This window comes from Salvelinus fontinalis, chromosome 1 (assembly GCF_029448725.1).
Source record: "Salvelinus fontinalis isolate EN_2023a chromosome 1, ASM2944872v1, whole genome shotgun sequence".
Classification (NCBI taxonomy): Eukaryota; Metazoa; Chordata; class Actinopteri; order Salmoniformes; family Salmonidae; genus Salvelinus; species Salvelinus fontinalis.
Window position 1 is genome coordinate 5,377,880 of NC_074665.1, and position 20,046 is coordinate 5,397,925.

At 42.5% G+C, this 20,046-nt stretch overlaps 1 protein-coding gene across 3 annotated transcripts in view; it reads left to right on the top strand.

The window, feature by feature from the left end:
* Positions 1 to 8,740: 8,740 nt before the first annotated feature.
* Positions 8,741 to 20,046, top strand: part of tasp1 (taspase, threonine aspartase, 1) — a 123,526-nt gene continuing 112,220 nt past the window's right edge. For 2 of the 3 annotated variants that reach the window (XM_055941000.1, XM_055941155.1), the window contains exons 1-4: positions 8,741 to 8,843; positions 9,562 to 9,777; positions 10,804 to 10,871; positions 15,690 to 15,758. In XM_055941000.1, coding sequence (XP_055796975.1) covers positions 9,612 to 9,777; positions 10,804 to 10,871; positions 15,690 to 15,758 — 303 coding nt within the window. In that variant the 5' untranslated portion in view covers positions 8,741 to 8,843; positions 9,562 to 9,611. The remainder of the gene's footprint in view (positions 8,844 to 9,561; positions 9,778 to 10,803; positions 10,872 to 15,689; positions 15,759 to 20,046) is intronic. The other variant, XM_055941083.1, reaches the window with a different exon arrangement.

Sequence of the window (20,046 nt, forward strand, 5' to 3'; positions counted from 1 at the left end):
AACGTAGCCCTGTTTCGTTGTGTTCTGGAACGTAGCCCTGTTTCTTTGTGTTCTGGAACGTAGCCCTGTTTCTTTGTGTTCTGGAACGTAGCCCTGTTTCTTTGTGTTCTGGAACGTAGCCCTGTTTCTTTGTGTTCTGGAACGTAGCCCTGTTTCTTTGTGTTCTGGAACGTAGCCCTGTTTCTTTGTGTTCTGGAACGTAGCCCTGTCTCTTTGTGTTCTGGAACGTAGCCCTGTCTCTTTGTGTTCTGGAACGTAGCCCTGTTTCGTTGTGTTCTGGAACGTAGCCATGTTTCTTTGTGTTCTGGAACGTAGCCCTGTTTCTTTGTGTTCTGGAACGTAGCCCTGTTTCGTTGTGTTCTGGAACGTAGCCCTGTTTCTTTGTGTTCTGGAACGTAGAGCTGTTTCTTTGTGTTCTGGAACGTAGCCCTGTTTCGTTGTGTTCTGGAACGTAGCCCTGTTTCTTTGTGTTCTGGAACGTAGCCCTGTTTCGTTGTGTTCTGGAACGTAGCCCTGTTTCTTTGTGTTCTGGAACGTAGCCCTGTTTCTTTGTGTTCTGGAACGTAGAGCTGTTTCTTTGTGTTCTGGAACGTAGCCCTGTTTCTTTGTGTTCTGGAACGTAGCCCTGTTTCTTTGTGTTCTGGAACGTAGCCCTGTTTCTTTGTGTTCTGGAACGTAGCCCTGTTTCGTTGTGTTCTGGAACGTAGCCCTGTTTCGTTGTGTTCTGGAACGTAGAATTGATTTCACCTGTGTTAGTTACTCACCTGGTCTCGTCAGCTCCTTATTTAGTTCAGTTCATTCTGTTTGTGCCTTTGTGAGGCATTGTTCGTTGCGACTCTACTAAGCCTTTTCCTAGCTCGTTTGTGAGAACCAGTTATAGACTTCAGTCCTAGTTTTGATTTGCCTACCTGTGTATGACCATTGCCTGCCTGTGACCACGATTCACTGCTCGTGAATCTACACCTTTTTCTCCCTGAGTATTCAATACAGAATTTCATAAACATAAAAACTGTAAAAGATTTAAAAAGTTATCCATTTTATATAAAACTATACTAAATATATTCACGTCAACAAATAATTGATTAAAACACACTGTTTTGTAATGAAGGTCTACAGTAGCCTCAACAGCACTCTGTAGGGTAGCACCACGGTGTAGCCGGAGGACAGCTAGCTTCCATCCTCCTCTGGGTACATTGACTTCAATACAAAACCTGGGAGGTTCTTAGTTTTCACCCCCTTCCCATAGACTTACACAGTAATTATGACAACTTCCAGAGGACGTCCTCCAGCCAATCAGAGCTCTTGCAGCATGAACTGACATGTTGTCCACCCAATCAAAGGATCAGATAATGAATCTAGTACTGAAAGCAAAGCTACAGCTAGCTAGCATTGCAGTGCATAAAATGTGGTGAGTAGTTGACTCAAAGTGAGTGAAAGATAATAGTTGAACAGTTTTTAACAAATTAATGTATTTTTTCACTTTCACTTACTTAGCTAGCAAATGCAGTTAGCTAGATTATCCTACTCAAAACACCCTGCTCAAACAGAAGGATGCTATGTTAGCTAGCTGACTATGATTTTCCAACACAATACTGGAACTCTTCCAAGTCGAGGTAAGCTTTTGGTTTTATTCATTTATTGCCACCGGGTCCCGCCGGTCTAACTGCTTACTGACTAAACACTGTAACGTTACTGTATGATTGTAGCGAGTTAACTAACACGTTAGTTCTATTAGCTATGTTGACTAGGATGTTACTTTAGCTAAAATGGGGACAACGATTCAGGCTGTGTGTAGCGGTTATGACATGGTTTGGCTTGGAAAATAATTTTCCAACACAGGAGCCTTTTTCTTCGCCTGGCCACATACATCTGTGTTGTGAAGGAAAGGGTGAGGTGAAGGAAAGGGTGAGGTGGACAGCTCATAGTTGCGAGAAGGAATACAACGTGGCTGCTATGAAAGTGAACTGTGTTTACACGTGATCAGGGGTGTATTCATTCTGACGATGCTGTTAAAACGTTTTCTTTACATCAACATTTTCTCTCGACCTGTGTGCAGCAACGATGTAAACGTTCAGTCATAGGCTCGGTTGTAACAACCTCATGATTGGTAAAGGGGAAAATATGAGTATCACGTAGTAGCCTAAGCTATTGATGCTACATTGAGCTGGGTGAATGGAATATTCTACAATCATCCAATATGCTGTAATAGACATAAGGCAAAAAAAAAGAATTGTCCTACTTCATCATAAATGCCACTAATCATCACTGATGTGTACATATAAGACTTGAACACAGTTCGATATCTGTAATGTACATAGACGTAAATACATGTACAAACATGTTAAAATATATGTCAATATATATGTTTTCCGTATACTGTACTGTCTGTAGTAGTTTACTAGAGGTCAGGCCATCTGTATGGGGTAAATACGTCTCAGCCAGCCTTTCTCATGTTTGGGATAAACCATGCCAGATGTGAAAGTGGAAGATTTCATCTCTCCCATTGCAATGGATTGGAAACAGATAATGAGATGAAATGGACCAATAAGCTATCTCTGAAAAGGTGCTGGCTGACCTGTTCTTCTTGAACACTTTTGTAAACCAACCTTTGTTTGTTTATTTTCCTTCTTGTTTGTGTATTTTTGTCTTGTGTTTGTATGTTTTATGTACCGTAGACCCCAGGAATAGTAGCTGCTGCACGTGTATTATCTAATGGGGATACTAATAAACAAAATTCAAATCAAATTTTATTTGTCACATACACATGGTTAGCAGATGTTAATGCGAGTGTAGCGAAATGCTTGTGCTTCTAGTTCCGACAATGCAGTAATAACCAACGAGTAATCTAACCTAACAATTCCACAACTACTACCTTATACACACAAGTGTAAAGGGATAAAGAATATGTACATAAAAATATATGAATGAGTGATGGTACAGAACGGCATAGGCAAGATGCAGTAGATGGTATAGAGTACAGTATATACATATGAGATGAGTAATGTAGGGTAGATAAACATTATATTAAGTAGCATTGTTTAAAGTGGCTAGTGATACATTCTTTTACATCAATTTTTCCATTTATTAAAGTGGCTGGAGTTGAGTCAGTATGTTGGCAGCAGCCACTCAATGTTAGTGGTGGCTGTTTAACAGTCTGATGGCCTTGAGATAGAAGCTGTTTTTCAGTCTCTCGGTCCCCACTTTGATGCACCTGTACTGACCTGGCCTTCTGGTTGATAGCGGGGTGAACAGTCTGATGGCCTTGAGATAGAACCTGATTGGAGGAATAATATGTCTCAGATTGAATTGTGGTGTTGTGGATTCTGATTTCCAATCCAATGGAATTAGGCTACTATGATATTTTAATAAAATGTGATGTGTAATATTCAAGAGTACCCCCTCCCCCCCTATCATATTCTATTTCATAGAGCTCGCTAGCTTGTTGTCCTAAAACATTAATTAATTAATTAATGGAGAAAGAATCGGGTTTTGGAATTAATGCCGAAAATAATGTCTGAGGTTAACACAGGTTTAGGAGATAGTATCAGTTAGTTGACATGACATTTATGAGCTTTAAAAAAAATATGCTTAAGAATTCAGAAAACGTGTCATTATTTGTTTATTTAAAAAAAAATGGAACCTTTATTTAACTAGGCTAGTCAGTTTAAGAACAAATTCTTATTTACAATGATGGCTTACCGGGGAACAGTGGGTTAACTGCCTTGTTCAGGGGGCAGAAGGACAGATTTTTACCTTGTCAACTCAGGATTCGATCCAGCAACCTTTCTAACTGCTTGGCTACCTGCCGCCTCGTGGAATATGGAGATTGTCTCATAGGACAAAACATATAAGATCTCCTACCACAGACCTTATTGTTGGCAATTATCCAAAAACCATACAAAAAAAACTTGATTTCCCGATGGGCTTGAACCATGTCATATCAAATCAAATGTATTTATATAGCCCTTCTTACATCAGCTGATATCTCAAAGTGCTGTACAGAAACCCAGACTAAAACCCCAAACAGCAAGCAATGCAGGTGTAGAAGCACGGTGGCTAGGAAAAACTCCCTAGAAAGGCCAAAACCTAGGAAGAAACCTAGAGAGGAACCAGGCTATGGTGGCCAGTCCTCTTCTGGCTGTGCCGGGTGGAGATTATAACAGAACTATGCCAAGATGTTCAAATGTTCATAAATGACCAAATCACGGCGTCCCCTCGCCCCGACACGGGCGCGACCCTGGGACCCTCTGCACACATCAACAACGGTCGCCCACGAAGCACGGCCGTTACCCATCGCTCCACAAAGGCCGCGGCCCTTGCAGAGCAAGGGGAAACCCTACTTAAGTCTAAGAGCAAGTGACGTAACTGATTGAAATGCTACTAGCGCGTGTAACAGTATAACTTTAAACCGTCCCCTCGCCCCGACCCGGGCGCGAACCAGGGACCCTCTGCACACATCAACAACAGTTGCCCACGAAGCACGGTCGTTACCCATCGCTCCACAAAGGCCACGGCCCTTGCAAAGCAAGGGGCAACACTACTTAAGTCTCAGAGCAAGTGACGTAACTGATTGAAATGCTACTAGCGCGTACCCGCTAACTAGCTAGCCATTTCACATCCGTTACACGCGTACCCGCTAACTAGCTAGCCATTTCCAATCCGTTACACTCACCCCCCTTTCAACCTCCTCCTTTTCCGCAGCAACCAGTGATCCGGGTCAACAGCATCAATGTAACCGTATAACTTTACACCGTCCCCTCGCCCCGACACGGGCGCGAACCAGGGACTCTCTGCACACATCAACGACGGTTGCCCACGAAGCATCGTTACCCATCGCTCCACAAAGGCCACGGCCCTTGCAGAGCAAGGGGAAACCCTACTTAAGTCTCAGAGCAAGTGACGTAACTGATTGAAATGCTACTAGCGCGTACCCGCTAACTAGCTAGCCATTTCACATCCGTTACACCAGCATGGTAAAATAATAAAAATGAATGTCGCAGTTAGTGCCTACAAAAATATGATTCTTCTCTATTACTCTCTATTACTCTCTATTTGTAGTGGTTTCAATCTGTGTGCCGCGTATCACGTGCTAGTCGGAACTAGGAAACTCTGAAATGTCCGACTTGCTAATGTAACAGGGTTGGTTATGTTTCCACTTGCTTCTAAAGAAATGTATTTTATTTCACCTTTATTTAAAAATGCCATGGTGGCGAAGTAAATACAATATAGCAAGTAAAAAAAATAACACTGGAATGGTTGGTTTGCAGTGGAAGAAGGTGCAAAGTAGAGATAGAAATAATGGGGTGCAAAGGAGCAAAATAAATAAATACAGTAGGTAAAGAGGTAGTTGTTTGGGCTAAATTATAGATGGGCTATGTACAGGTGCAGTAATCTATGAGCTGCTCTGACAGCTGGTGCTTAAAGCTAGTGAGGGAGATAAGTGTTTCCAGTTTCAGAGATTTTTGTAGTTCGTTCCAGTCATTGGCAGCAGAGAACTGGAAGGAGAGGCGGCCAAAGGAAGAATTGGTTTTGGGGGTGACCAGAGAGATATACCTGCTGGAGCGCGTGCTACGGGTGGGCGTTGCTATGGTGACCAGCGAGCTGAGATAAGGGGGGACTTTACCTAGCAGGGTCTTGTAGATGACCTGGAGCCAGTGGGTTTGGCGACGAGTGTGAAGTGAGGGCCAGCCAACGAGAGCGTACAGGTCGCAGTGGTGGGTAGTATATGGGGCTTTGGTGACAAAACGGATGGCACTGTGATAGACTGCATCCAATTTATTGAGTAGGGTTTTGGAGGCTATTTTGTAAATGACATCACCGAAGTCGAGGATTGGTAGGATGGTCAGTTTTACAAGGGTATGTTTGGCAGCATGAGTGAAGGATGCTTTGTTGCGGAATAGGAAGCCGATTCTAGATTTAACTTTGGATTGGAGATGCTTGATGTGAGTCTGGAAGGAGAGTTTACAGTCTAACCAGACACCTAGGTATTTGTAGTTGTCCACATATTCTAAGTCAGAGCCGTCCAGAGTAGTGACGCTGGACAGGCGGGCAGGTGCAGGCAGCGATCGGTTGAAGAGCATGCATTTAGTTTTACTTGCATTTAAGAGCAGTTGGAGGCCACGGAAGGAGAGTTGTATGGCATTGAAGCTCGCCTGGAGGGTTGTTAACACAGTGTCAAGAGAAGGGCCAGAAGTATACAGAATAGTGTCGTCTGCGTAGAGGTGGATCAGAGACTCACCAGCAGCAAGAGCGACATCATTGATGTATACAGAGAAGAGAGTCAGTCCAAGAATTGAAACTTGTGGCACCCCCATAGAGACTGCCAGAGGTCCGGACAACAGACCCTCCGATTTGACACACTGAACTCGATCAGAGAAGTAGTTGGTGAACCAGGCGAGGCAATCATTAGAGAAACCAAGGCTGTCGAGTCTGCCGATGAGGATGTGGTGATTGACAGAGTCAAAAGCCTTGGCCAGGTCAATGAATATGGCTGCACAGTACTGTTTCCTATCGATAGCGGTTAAGATATCGTTTATGACCTTGAGCGTGGCTGAGGTGCACCCATGACCAGCTCTGAAACCAGATTGCATAGCGGAGAAGGTATGGTGGGATTCGAGATGGTCGGTAATCTGTTTGTTCACTTGACTTTCGAAGACCTTAGAAAGGCAGGGTAGGATAGATATAGGTCTGTAGCAGTTTGGGTCTAGAGTGTCTCCCCCTTTGAAGAGGGGGATAACCGCAGCTGCTTTCCAATCTTTGGGAATCTCAGACGACACGAAAGAGAGGTTGAAAAGGCTGGTAATAGGGGTGGCAACAATTTCAGCAGATAGTTTTAGAAAGAAAGGGTCCAGATTATCTAGCCCGGCTGATTTGTAAGGGTCCAGATTTTGCAGCTCTTTCAGAACATCAGCTGACTGTATTTGGGAGAAAGAGAAATGGGGAAGGCTTGGGCGAGTAGCAGAGGGGAGGGCAGTGCTGTTGTCCGGGGTAGGGGTAGCCAGGTGGAAAGCATGGCCAGCCGTAGAAAAATGCTTATTGAAATTCTCAATTATAATGGATTTGTCCGTGGTGACAGTATTTCCTATCTTCAGTGCAGTTGGAAGCTGGGAGGAGGTGTTCTTATTCTCCATGGACTTTACAGTGTCCCAGAACTTTTTTGAGTTTGTGTTGCAGGAAGCAAATTTCTGCTTGAAAAAGCTAGCCTTGGCTTTTCTAACTTCTAAAGAAATGTGTATTTGATGTTCAAGCATTCTTATTGGATAGTTCAATTCTGATGACAATAAGGAGTGTTGTGATTGGCCCCACTTGCAGATAGGGGGAGATCGCGAACGTCAGGTCTTCCCAGTATGAAAATGTGATGCAAGGGGTAGGTCACGTTCTGAATACTGTTTTCTATTTTCTATTTTACAATGTGTACAAGTTTGCTGTACGTTACTGATTTTATACATGTGTGGGTATATGGTACCTGTTAGGGATTGAGGGGCTTTCTGGGATGTGCTTTGGCATATGATTGATGTAAATAATTGTGTTAGCTAGCATACACCGATGTCATGGTCACATAAGCCACGGCTAACACAGTTGTCTTCATGCTACAGATTTTAACCATCGACAGCCATCAACACTGTTAAGCCCTGCACAACTAACGTGCTGTTTCCCATTTAACAACAGCAGAAATAAATGATGCTCAACTGGGACCACTGGCCGAAGTGATTTATTATTAGAAAACACAACGCATGGAGAGTACACTATACATCTGTTACACTAACTGGTTGAACGCGGCATGTGTATAACTACAACCTATTGGCAAATCGCACATTTCAGAGTTTCCTATTTCCGACGGGCACGTGAACGTGGCAATAATCTCCCGATGTATTCTGTGCAAAAATATAAACGCAACATGCAAAACTTTCTACGATTTTACTGAGTTACAGTTCATATGAGGAAAGCAGTCAATTGAAATAAATTCATTAGGCCTTAATCTGTGGATTTCACATGACTGGGAATACAGATATGAATCTGTTGGTCACAGATACCTTAAAACAAAAAGGTAGGGAAGTGGATCAGAAAAACCAGTCAGTATCTGGTGTGACCACTTGCCTTGTGCAGGATGACACATCTCCTTCACATAGAGTTGATCAGGCTGTTGATTTTGCCCTGTGGAATGTTGTCCCACTCCTCTTCAATGGCTGTGCGAAGTTGCTGGATATTGGCGGGACCTGGAACACACTGTCGTACACATAGATCCAGAGCACCCCAAACATGCTCAATGGTTGAGGGACAGCTACTGGGGAACTGTGGGGTGATCTTGGAGGGTTCGGGTTCACGTTTTTTGGCCTGGTGGTAGATCGGTCTACATGCCCTAGGGCAGGGCAATGACCCTGGATGCTTCTGTGTGTCTGAATGGGAATCTGTTGGATGACTGGTATGATGTAGTTATTGAGCGGCTTCACTGCAAGTATATTGTATTTTTTCAAATATTCAATAAATAAAAAAATCTGGATAATTTCGGTGATCTTTTATTTCAGCTCATGATACTTGGGACCAACACTAAATATTGCGTTTATATTTATGTTTAGTGTAAAATTCGTGGGATATGCCTTGTTCTAGTCTAGTCAGAAAGAGTTAACGCGGAAATTTCCGACTTGCCAACTGGTTGTATAACTTTAAACAGTTACAAAGTTGAAAATTACCGAGTTTCCTAGTGCCGACTAGTATTTGAACGTGGCAATAATGTTTTGGGACGCGCACATTTGCGTCCTGTGACGTGTACTTGAACCCGGAAGAGATTTCGCTGCAGAGCCGCAGCCAGAGTACTTTCAACTTGCAAAGTTTTTAATAGTAAAGTAAGTTTTCACATAAACATAAGAACACGAACCGGGTCTCTACAAGTGTGGCAGCTAGTTAGCAGATTCGTGCACAAATAAGTTCACAGTCGAGTCTTCGAAATGTGGGTGCTATGCTATGTAGCTAGCTAACCTAGCTAGTAGCTAGCTAGCTTGCTCAGTTGTCGCAAAACGTTAGATGTCAGCGAATATTTGCACGCTGTAACTACGCACCAAGAGACACATGCTACCGTTCTCTATCGCTAGTTAGCCACTCGTATTCTTAAACCAATTTGTTCGAAAACAACCTAGACGTTAAGGCTAACTAGCTTCCAAACAGACTAGCCAGCTAGCTAATGCCTACAATGGCATGCCAGCCTGAATGATCAAGCCGTCTAGTCTCGGAAATCACATTGTTTACATTGTGGGAGGCAACTCGTCTCAGTCAAACAACACAGCAACAACAGTGTGTCCCACTCAGTTGATTTGTGTAATGAGCTGGAAATTATATTGTGTGCCTTTAATGTCTGCCTTTAATGTCTGCACCTACTTATCCAGGCTGTCAAAACACAGTCCAATTCACATAATGTTAATAGATCATGTTCAGCAGATGACTGTTGACACTGCGTATAGGCATTTGAAAATACAACTCGTTTATCAATTGTGCTACACAAATGCTTTAGCCACCATCCATAGTAGGACAAATGGCATCTCCCCTTTTTATGCTCTTTCCTCCCAGGTGTGAGAGCCAAGATGCAAGTGTTACCTGGGGCCAATGGTCCATGATGCATGTGGAGGTGTGCTGGTGGGGTTATGGAGACTCCACTGAACTGTGCTGAAGAGCAACAACCCCCTCCTGTCTTACCTGACGCCAGGTCCACAGTCACACCACAGGAGCCTACTACAGACAAAAATGACAAGGGGAAAGCTGTTGGCTTTGTGTTGGTGCATGCAGGTTGGTATACTTACAGTACCTTAGTTGTCAGATTTTTCTGTGCTACGTAAATTAGCCTATAAGGTGTCCTATGAGATGACATTCAGTTTACATGTGATAGGATAAGTCACCTGTGACGTTGACTGTCTGTATATTGAATCTGTTATCACTTCTGGAGCGTTACCGTGGCAGACATCTGTCTTCTTACCTACTACTTTAATCATGCTTTAGATTAGATAGCTTGTTTCCCGCCGTTCGGACATTTTTGCTAGAGTGCGTCCCCCTAGTCTGATTTATCAGCAGTTGTCGAACACAGTGTGGGGGTGTGTGAAAATACTATTCTCTTCCTGAATAGTGTGCAGAAATGAGTACAACATCCTGGCATTTACATTTTCAAAATTACCCATAAAACATAATTTCCTATACAATCAATCAATCAATCAAGTTTATTTTATATAGCCCTTCGTACATCAGCTAATATCGCGAAGTGCTGTACAGAAACCCAGCCTAAAACCCCAAACAGCAAGCAATGCAGGTGTAGAAGCACGGTGGCTAGGAAAAACTCCCTAGAAAGGCCAAAACCTAGGAAGAAACCTAGAGAGGAACCAGGCTATGAGGGGTGGCCAGTCCTCTTCTGAAAAATAATAAACACAAAGAATACCCCCCCATACTACTATACCCCCCCATACTATTTAGAACACAGTGTGGGGGTGTGTGTGAAAATACTATTCTCTTCCTCAATAGTAGAAATGAGTACAACATCCTGGCATTTACATTTTCAAAACTCCCCATAAAACATGATCATTTCCTGGATACCCCCCCATACTACTATACCCCCCCCATACTATTTAGAACACAAGTCTGTGTATTCGGACATGGCCACTGACTATGCAGACCGTGAAAGAGAGGCGTACAAAATGGATGTGGGATGACGTCATCATTAACCAGCTGTTGAAACAACACACTGTCTTTACTGACGAATTTGCTTAGTAACCCTTTTTTCATCACCTTCTTTTCACTTCTTTTGTGTTTATTTTTATTTTTCAGGAGCAGGATACCACTCTGAGTCCAAAGCCAAGGAATACAAGCATGTCTGCAAGAGAGCTTGCCAGAGAGTGAGTTTCGCTTTGCCGTTTGCTTTTGACTTTGTCCAGTGCTTCCTGCATCAGTGCAGGACAAGGAGACAAGGAGACAAGGAGAGGAAGCTGCGCTAGGGTATTGAGATGCAGCCTGAGACTACAGCGCTGTGGTACTGTTCAGATCAGGATGACAGGGGAGGGATCTAGCACCCTATAGTAGCGCACTACTTTCGACCATTTGGAACGCACCTCTCCGTCTTCAGAGAGGAGTCCGTGTGTGCCAGGGAATGTGAGTTATGTGTTGATAACACGCCATCGTCAGTCTCAGCTGGCCGGAGGAAACTACACGCTGTAATGTAATGTTCCGGCACTTTCTGTTTCAGCTTTGTACAGCAGAAAACCTCTTTATGTAATAGTCCACCTTTATCAGATTAGAGATGTTCACGGGGAACATGGCTGTCTGTCCAAGTCTCTGTCCAAGTCTCTGTCCTGTCTCTGCACTGTCTCTGCACTGTCTCTGCACTGTCTCTGTCTATGTGCTGTCTCTACTGTCTATGTGCTGTCTCTGTCTATATGCTGTCTCTGTCTCTACTGTCTCTGTGCTTTCTCTGTGCTGTCTCTCTGTGCTGCCGCTGTCTCTGTGTTTTCTCTGTCATGTCCCTACTGTCTCTTTCTCTGTTGTCTGTCTATATTCTGTCTCTGTACTGTCTCTCTGTGTACTCTATGCTGTCTAGGTGCTGTCTCTCTGTGTACTGTCTCTGTGTGCTGTCTCTATTAGAGGTCGACCGATTATGATTTTTTTCAACACCGATACCGATTATTGGAGGACCAAAAAAGCCGATGCCGATTGATTGGCCGATTTTTTTTTTTTATTTAATAAAAAAAAAAATTATAATAATGACAATTACAACAATACTGAATGAACACTTATTTTAACTTAATATAATACATAAAAAAAATCAATTTAGCCTCAAATAAGTAATGAAACATGTTCAATTTGGTTTAAATATTGCAAAAACACAGTGTTGGAGAAGAAAGTAAAAGTGCAATATGTGCCATGTAAGAAAGCTAACGTTTAAGTTCCTTGCTCAGAACATGAGAACATATGAAAGCTGGTGGTTCCTTTTAACATGAGTCTTCAATATTCCCAGGTAAGAAGTTTTAGGTTGTAGTTTATTATAGGAATTATAGGACTATATCTCTCTATACAATTTGTATTTCATATACCTTTGACTATTGGATGTTCTTATAGGCACTTTAGTATTGCCAGTGTAACAGTATAGCTTCCGTCCCTCTCCTCGCCGCTACCTGGGCCTGAACCAGGAACACATCGACAACAGCCACCCTCGAAGCAGCGTTACCCATGCAGAGCAAGGGGAACAACTACTCCAAGTCTCAGAGCGAGTGACGTTTGAAACGCTATTAGCGCGCACCCCGCTAACTAGCTAGCCATTTCACATTGGTTACACCAGCCTCATCTCGGGAGTTGATATGCTTGAAGTCATAAACAGCGCAATGCTTGAAGCGAAGAGCTGCTGGCAAAACGCACGAAAGTGCTGTTTGAATGAATGCTTACGAGCCTGCTGGTGCCCACCACCGCTCAGTCAGACTGCTCTATCAAATCATAGACTTAATTATAACATAATAACACACAGAAATATGAGCCTTAGGTCATTAATATAGTCGAATCCGGAAACTATCATCTCAAACAAAACGTTTATTCTTTCAGTGAAATACAGAACCGTTCCGTATTTTATCTAACGGGTGGCATCCATAAGTCTAAATATTCCTGTTACATTGCACAACCTTCAATGTTATGTCATAATTACGTAAAATTCTGGCAAATTAGTTCGCAATGAGCCAGGCGGCCCAAACTGTTGCATATACCTTGACTCTACCTTGACACGCTAGATAAACTAGTAATATCATCAACCATGTGTAGTTATAACTAGTGATTATGATTGATTGATTGTTTTTTTATAAGATAAGTTTAATGCTAGCTAGCAACTTACCTTGGCTTCTTACTGCATTCGCGTAACAGGCAGTCTCCTCGTGAGGCAGGTGGTTAGAGCGTTGGACTAGTTAACTGTAAGGTTGCAAGATTGAATCCCTGAGTTGACAAGGTAAAAATCTGTCGTTCTGCCCCTGAACAAGGCAGTTAACCCACCGTTCCTAGGCCGTCATTGTAAATCAGAATGTGTTCTTAACTGACTTGCCTCGTTAAATAAAGGTGTAAATAAATAAAAACCGGCGTCCAAAATTACCGATTTCCGATTGTTATGAAAACTTGAAATCGGCCATGATTAATCGGCCATTCCGATTAATCGGTCGACATCTAGTCTCTATCTCTGTGCTGTCTACTGTCTCTGTACCGTCTCTGTGCTATCACCGTCTCTGTCTCTGTACCGTCTCTGAGCTATCACAGTCTCTGTCTCTGTACCGTCTCCGTCTCGTCTCTGTGCTATCACCGTCTCTGTACCGTCTCTGTCTCTGTACCGTCTCTGTCTCTGTACCGTCTCTGTCTCTGTACCGTCTCTGTCTCTGTACCGTCTCTGTCTCTGTACCGTCTCTGTCTCTGTACCGTCTCTGTCTCTGTACCGTCTCTGTCTCTGTACCGTCTCTGTCTCTGTACCGTCTCTGTCTCTGTACCGTCTCTGTCTCTGTACCGTCTCTGTCTCTGTACCGTCTCCGTCTCTGTACCGTCTCTGTCTCTGTACCGTCTCTGTGCTGTCTCTGTAGTGTTGAGTGATACAGTAGGTAAATGCTGTCTCTGTAGTGCTGAGTGATTCAGTAGGTAAATGCTGTCTGTAGTGTTGAGTGATACAGTAGGTAAATGCTGTCTGTCTCTGTAGTGTTGAGTGATACAGTAGGTAAATGCTGTCTGTCTCTGTAGTGTTGAGTGATTCAGTCAGTAAATGCTGTCTGTAGTGTTGAGTGATTCAGTAGGTAAATGCTGTCTCTGTAGTGTTGAGTGATACAGTAGGTAAATGCTGTCTCTGTAGTGTTGAGTGATACAGAAGGTAAATGCTGTCTCTGTAGTGTTGAGTGATTCAGTAGGTAAATGCTGTCTCTGTAGTGTTGAGTGATTCAGTAGGTAAATGCTGTCTCTGTAGTGTTGAGTGATTCAGTAGGTAAATGCTGTCTCTGTAGTGTTGAGTGATTCAGTCGGTAAATGCTGTCTGTAGTGTTGAGTGATTCAGTAGGTAAATGCTGTCTCTGTAGTGTTGAGTGATACAGAAGGTAAATGCTGTCTCTGTAGTGTTGAGTGATTCAGTAGGTAAATGCTGTCTGTAGTGTTGAGTGATTCAGTAGGTAAATGCTTTCTCTGTAGTGTTGAGTGATACAGTAGGTAAATGCTGTCTCTGTAGTGTTGAGTGATACAGTAGGTAAATGCTGTCTGTAGTGTTGAGTGATTCAGTAGGTAAATGCTGTCTGTAGTGTTGAGTGACTCAGTAGGTAAATGCTGTCTGTCTCTGTAGTGTTGAGTGATACAGTAGGTAAATGCCGTCTGTCTCTGTAGTGTTGAGTGATTCAGTAGGTAAATGCTGTCTCTGTAGTGTTGAGTGATTCAGTAGGTAAATGCTGTCTCTGTAGTGTTGAGTGATTCAGTAGGTAAATGCTGTCTGTCTCTGTAGTGTTGAGTGATACAGTAGGTAAATGCTGTCTCTGTAGTGTTGAGTGATACAGTAGGTAAATGCTGTCTGTCTCTGTAGTGTTGAGTGATTCAGTAGGTAAATGCTGTCTCTGTAGTGTTGAGTGATTCAGTAGGTAAATGCTGTCTGTAGTGTTGAGTGATACAGTAGGTAAATGCTGTCTGTCTCTGTAGTGTTGAGTGATTCAGTAGGTAAATGCTGTCTCTGTAGTGTTGAGTGATACAGTAGGTAAATGCTGTCTGTCTCTGTAGTGTTGAGTGATTCAGTAGGTAAATGCTGTCTCTGTAGTGTTGAGTGATACATTAGGTAAATGCTGTCTCTGTAGTGTTGAGTGATACAGTAGGTAAATGCTGTCTGTCTCTGTAGTGTTGAGTGATATAGTAGGTAAATGCTGTCTCTGTAGTGTTGAGTGATTCAGTAGGTAAATGCTGTCTCTGTAGTGTTGAGTGATTCAGTAGGTAAATGCTGTCTGTCTTTTTAGTGTTGAGTGATACAGTAGGTAAATGCTGTCTGTCTTTTTAGTGTTGAGTGATTCAGTAGGTAAATGCTGTCTGTAGTGTTGAGTGATTCAGTAGGTAAATGCTGTCTCTGTAGTGTTGAGTGATACAGTAGGTAAATGCTGTCTCTGTAGTGTTGAGTGATACAGAAGGTAAATGCTGTCTGTAGTGTTGAGTGATTCAGTAGGTAAATGCTGTCTCTGTAGTGTTGAGTGATACAGTAGGTAAATGCTGTCTGTAGTGTTGAGTGATACAGTAGGTAAATGCTGTCTGTCTCTGTAGTGTTGAGTGATTCAGTAGGTAAATGCCGTCTGTCTCTGTAGTGTTGAGTGATACAGAAGGTAAATGCTGTCTGTAGTGTTGAGTGATTCAGTAGGTAAATGCTGTCTCTGTAGTGTTGAGTGATACAGTAGGTAAATGCTGTCTGTAGTGTTGAGTGATTCAGTAGGTAAATGCTGTCTGTCTCTGTAGTGTTGAGTGATACAGTAGGTAAATGCTTATGATCCACGTGATTTGTTGGTGTTAAATCAGCAAGGAGAGAGTTTGTGTTTCTCTTACCCTGTTGCATCATGGGTCGTGTTCGTTAGGGCACGCAACGGACAACAATGAGTACGTCCAGATAGACTCTCCCTGTTTCAGTGCCTCATGAACACGGCGTCTGTAAACTGTCCTACCCGTAACGTCTCTCCATGTCCCTCTCTCAGGCTGTGGACAGACTGAAAGCCGGTGCTCTGGCTGTGGACGCTGTGACCGCAGCCCTTGTTGAGCTTGAGGTTAGTGTGTGTGTGTGTGTGTGTGTGTGACAGACCTAGTACAGCTTGAGGATGTTGGTTATCTTGGAACCTGAGATGATTTAAACGTGTTCTATAACACATTAATGTAACGGCTGTCCGTGTTCTATAACACATTAGGGCCGTGTGTAACGGCTGTCTGTGTTCTATAACACATTAATGTAACGGCTGTCCGTGTTCTATAACACATTAATGTAACTGCTGTCCGTGTTCTATAACACATTAATGTAACGGCTGTCCGTGTTCTATAACACATTAGGGCCGTGTGTAACGGCTGTCCGTGTTCTATAACACATTAGGGCTGTGTGTAACGGCTGTCCGTGTTCTATAACACATTAATGTAACGGCTGTCCGTGTTCTATAACACATTAATGTAACGGCTGTCCGTGTTCTATAACACATTAATGTAACGGCTGTCCGTGTTGTATAACACATTAGGGCCGTGTGTAACGGCTGTCCGTGTTCTATAACACATTAATGTAACGGCTGTCCGTGTTCTATAACACATTAGGGCCGTGTGTAACAGCTGTCCGTGTTCTATAACACATTAATGTAACGGCTGTCCGTGTTCTATAACACATTAATGTAACGGCTGTCCGTGTTATATAACACATTAATGTAACGGCTGTCTGTGTTCTATAACACATTAGGGCCGTGTGTAACGGCTGTCTGTGTTCTATAACACATTAGGGCCGTGTGTAACGGCTGTCTGTGTTCTATAACACATTAGGGCTGTGTGTAACGGTTGGATGTGACTCCGGCCCCTGTAATAGGGTTATAGGCAGAGAATCCCAGTGGAGAGAGGGGAACCGGCCAGGCAGAGACAGCAAGGGCAGTTGCTCCAGAGCCTTTCCGTTCACCTTCACACTCCTGGGCAAGACTACACTCAATCATAGGACCTACTGAAGAGATGAGTCTTCAGTAAAGACTTAAAGGTTGAGACCGAGTCTGCGTCTCTCACATGGGTAGGCAGACCATTCCATAAAAATGGAGCTCTATAGGAGAAAACCCTGCCTCCAGCTGTTTGCTTAGAAATTCTAGGGACAATTAGAAGGCCTGCGTCTTGTGACCGTAGCGTACGTGTAGGTATGTACGTCAGGACCAAATCGGAAAGATAGGTAGGAGAAAGCCCATGTAATACTTTGAAGGTAAGCAGTAAAACCTTGAAATCAGCCCTTGCCTTAACAGGAAGCCAGTGTAGGGAGGCTAGCACTGGAGTAATATGATCACATTTTTTGATTCTAGTCGGGATTCTAGCAGCCGTATTTAGCACTAACTGAAGTTTATTTAGTGCTTTATCCGGGTAGCCAGAAAGTAGAGAATTGCAGGTGTCTAACCTAGAAGTAACAAAAGCATGGATACATTTTTCTGCATCATTTTTGGACAGAAAATGTATGATCTTTGCAATGTTACAAAGATGGAAAAAAGCTGTCCTTGAAACAATCTTGATATGTTCGTCAAAAGAGAGATCAGGGTCAAGAGTAACGCCGAGGTCCTTCACAGTTTTATTTGAGACGACTTTACAACCATCAAGATGAATTGTCAGATTCAACAGAAGATCTCTTTGTTTCTTGGGACCTAGAACAAGCATCTCTGTTTTGTCCCAGTTTAAAAGTAGAACGTTTTCAGCCATCCACTTCCTTATGTCTGAAACACAGGCTTCTAGCGAGGGCAATTTTGTGGCTTCACCATGTTTCATTGAAATGTACAGCTGTGTGTCATCCGCATAGTAGTGAAAGTTAACATTATTTTTTCGAATGACATCCCCAAGAGGTAAAATATATATATATATATATATATATATATATATATATATATATATATATATATATATATATATATATATATATAGTGAAAACAATAGTGGTCCTAAAACGGAACCTTGAGGAACACCGAATTGTACAGTTGATTTGTCAGAGGACAAACTGATATCTTTCCGACAGATAAGGTCTAAACCAGGCCAGAACTTGTCCGTGTAGACCAATTTGTGTTTCCAATCTCTCCAAAATAATGTGGTGATCGATGGTATCAAAAGCAGCACTAAGGTCTAGGAGCACGAGGACGGATGCAGAGCCTCGGTGTGACGCCATCAAAAGGTAATTTACCACCTTCACAAGTGCAGTCTCAGTGCTATGATGGGGTCTAAAACCAGACTGAAGCATTTCGTATACATTGTTTGTCTTCAGGAAGGCAGTGAGTTGCTGCGCAACAGCTTTTTCTACAATTTGAGAGGAATGGAAGATTCGATATAGTCCGACAGTTTTTTTATATTTTCTGGGTCAAGGTTTGGCTTTTTCAAGAGAGTCTTTATTACTGCCACTTTTAGTGAGTTTGGTACACATCCGGTGGATAGAGAGCTGTTTATTATGTTCAACATAGGAGGGCCAAGCACAGGAAGCTGCTCTTTCAGTAGTTCAGTTGGAATAGGGTCCAATATGCAGCTTGAAGGTTTAGAGGCCATGATTATTTTCATCATTGTGTCAAGAGATATAGTATTAAAAACTTGAGTGTCTCCCTTGATCCTAGGTCCTGGTAGTGTTGTGCAGACTCAGGACAACTGAGCCCTGGAGGAATACGCAGATTTAAAGAGGAGTCCGTAATTTGCTTTCTAATGATCATGATCTTTTCGTCAAAGAAGTTCATGAATTTATCACAGCTGAAGTGAAAGCCATCCTCACTTGGGGAATGTTGCTTTTTAGTTTGCTTTGCGACAGGATCAAAAATGAATTTCGGATTGTTCTTATTTTCCTCAATTAAGTTGGAAAAATAGGATGACCGAGCAGCAGTGAGGGCTCTTCGATACTGCACGCTACTGTCTTTCCAAGCTAGTCGGAAGACTTCCAGTTTGGTGTGGCGCTATTTCCGTTCCAATTTTCTGGAAGTTTGCTTCAGAGCTCGGGTATTTTCTGTATACCAGGGAGTTAGTTTCTTATGACAATTGTTTTTAGGGGTGCAACTGCGTCTAGGGTATTGCGTACGGTTAAATTTAGGTTATTAACTGATTTTTGTCCTCTGACGTCCTTGGGTAGGTGGAGGGAGTCTGGAAGGGCATCTAGGAATCTTAGGGTTGTCCGAGAATTTATAGCACAACTTTTGATGCCTCTTGTTTGGTGTCTGAGCAAATTATTTGTTGCGATTGCAAACGTAATAAAATGGTGGTCAGATAGTCCAGGATTATGAGGAAAAACATTAAGATCCACAACATAATACCACGTACTGCTAGCAGCATTGTAGCCACAGACTGTTATACTAGCTGTCTAGTCTGTGTTATATAATACCACTAGCAGCATTGTAGTCACAGACTGTTATACTAGCTGTCTAGTCTGTGTTATATAATACCACGTACCACTAGCAGCATTGTAGTAACAGACTGTTATACTAGCTGTCTAGTCTGTGTTATATAATACCACTAGCAGCATTGTAGTAACAGACTGTTATACTAGCTGTCTAGTCTGTGTTATATAATACCACGTACCACTAGCAGCATTGTAGTCACAGACTGTTATACTAGCTGTCTAGTCTGTGTTATATAATACCACTAGCAGCATTGTAGTAACAGACTGTTATACTAGCTGTCTAGTCTGTGTTATATAATACCACGTACCACTAGCAGCATTGTAGTAACAGACTGTTATACTAGCTGTCTAGTCTGTGTTATATAATACCACTAGCAGCATTGTAGTCACAGACTGTTATACTAGCTGTCTAGTCTGTGTTATATAATACCACTAGCAGCATTGTAGTCACAGACTGTTATACTAGCTGTCTAGTCTGTGTTATATAATACCACTAGCAGCATTGTAGTCACAGACTGTTATACTAGCTGTCTAGTCTGTGTTATATAATACCACGTACCACTAGCAGCATTGTAGTAACAGACTGTTATACTAGCTGTCTAGTCTGTTATATAATACCACTAGCAGCATTGTAGCCACAGACTGTTATACTAGCTGTCTAGTCTGTGTTATATAATACCACGTACCACTAGCAGCATTGTAGTCACAGACTGTTATACTAGCTGTCTAGTCTGTGTTATATAATACCACTAGCAGCATTGTAGTCACAGACTGTTATACTAGCTGTCTAGTCTGTGTTATATAATACCACTAGCAGCATTGTAGTCACAGACTGTTATACTAGCTGTCTAGTCTGTGTTATATAATACCACGTACCACTAGCAGCATTGTAGTAACAGACTGTTACACTAGCTGTCTAGTCTGTGTTTTATAATGTGTAATAAGTATCAAGCACAGTTATATAAGGAGTTGGC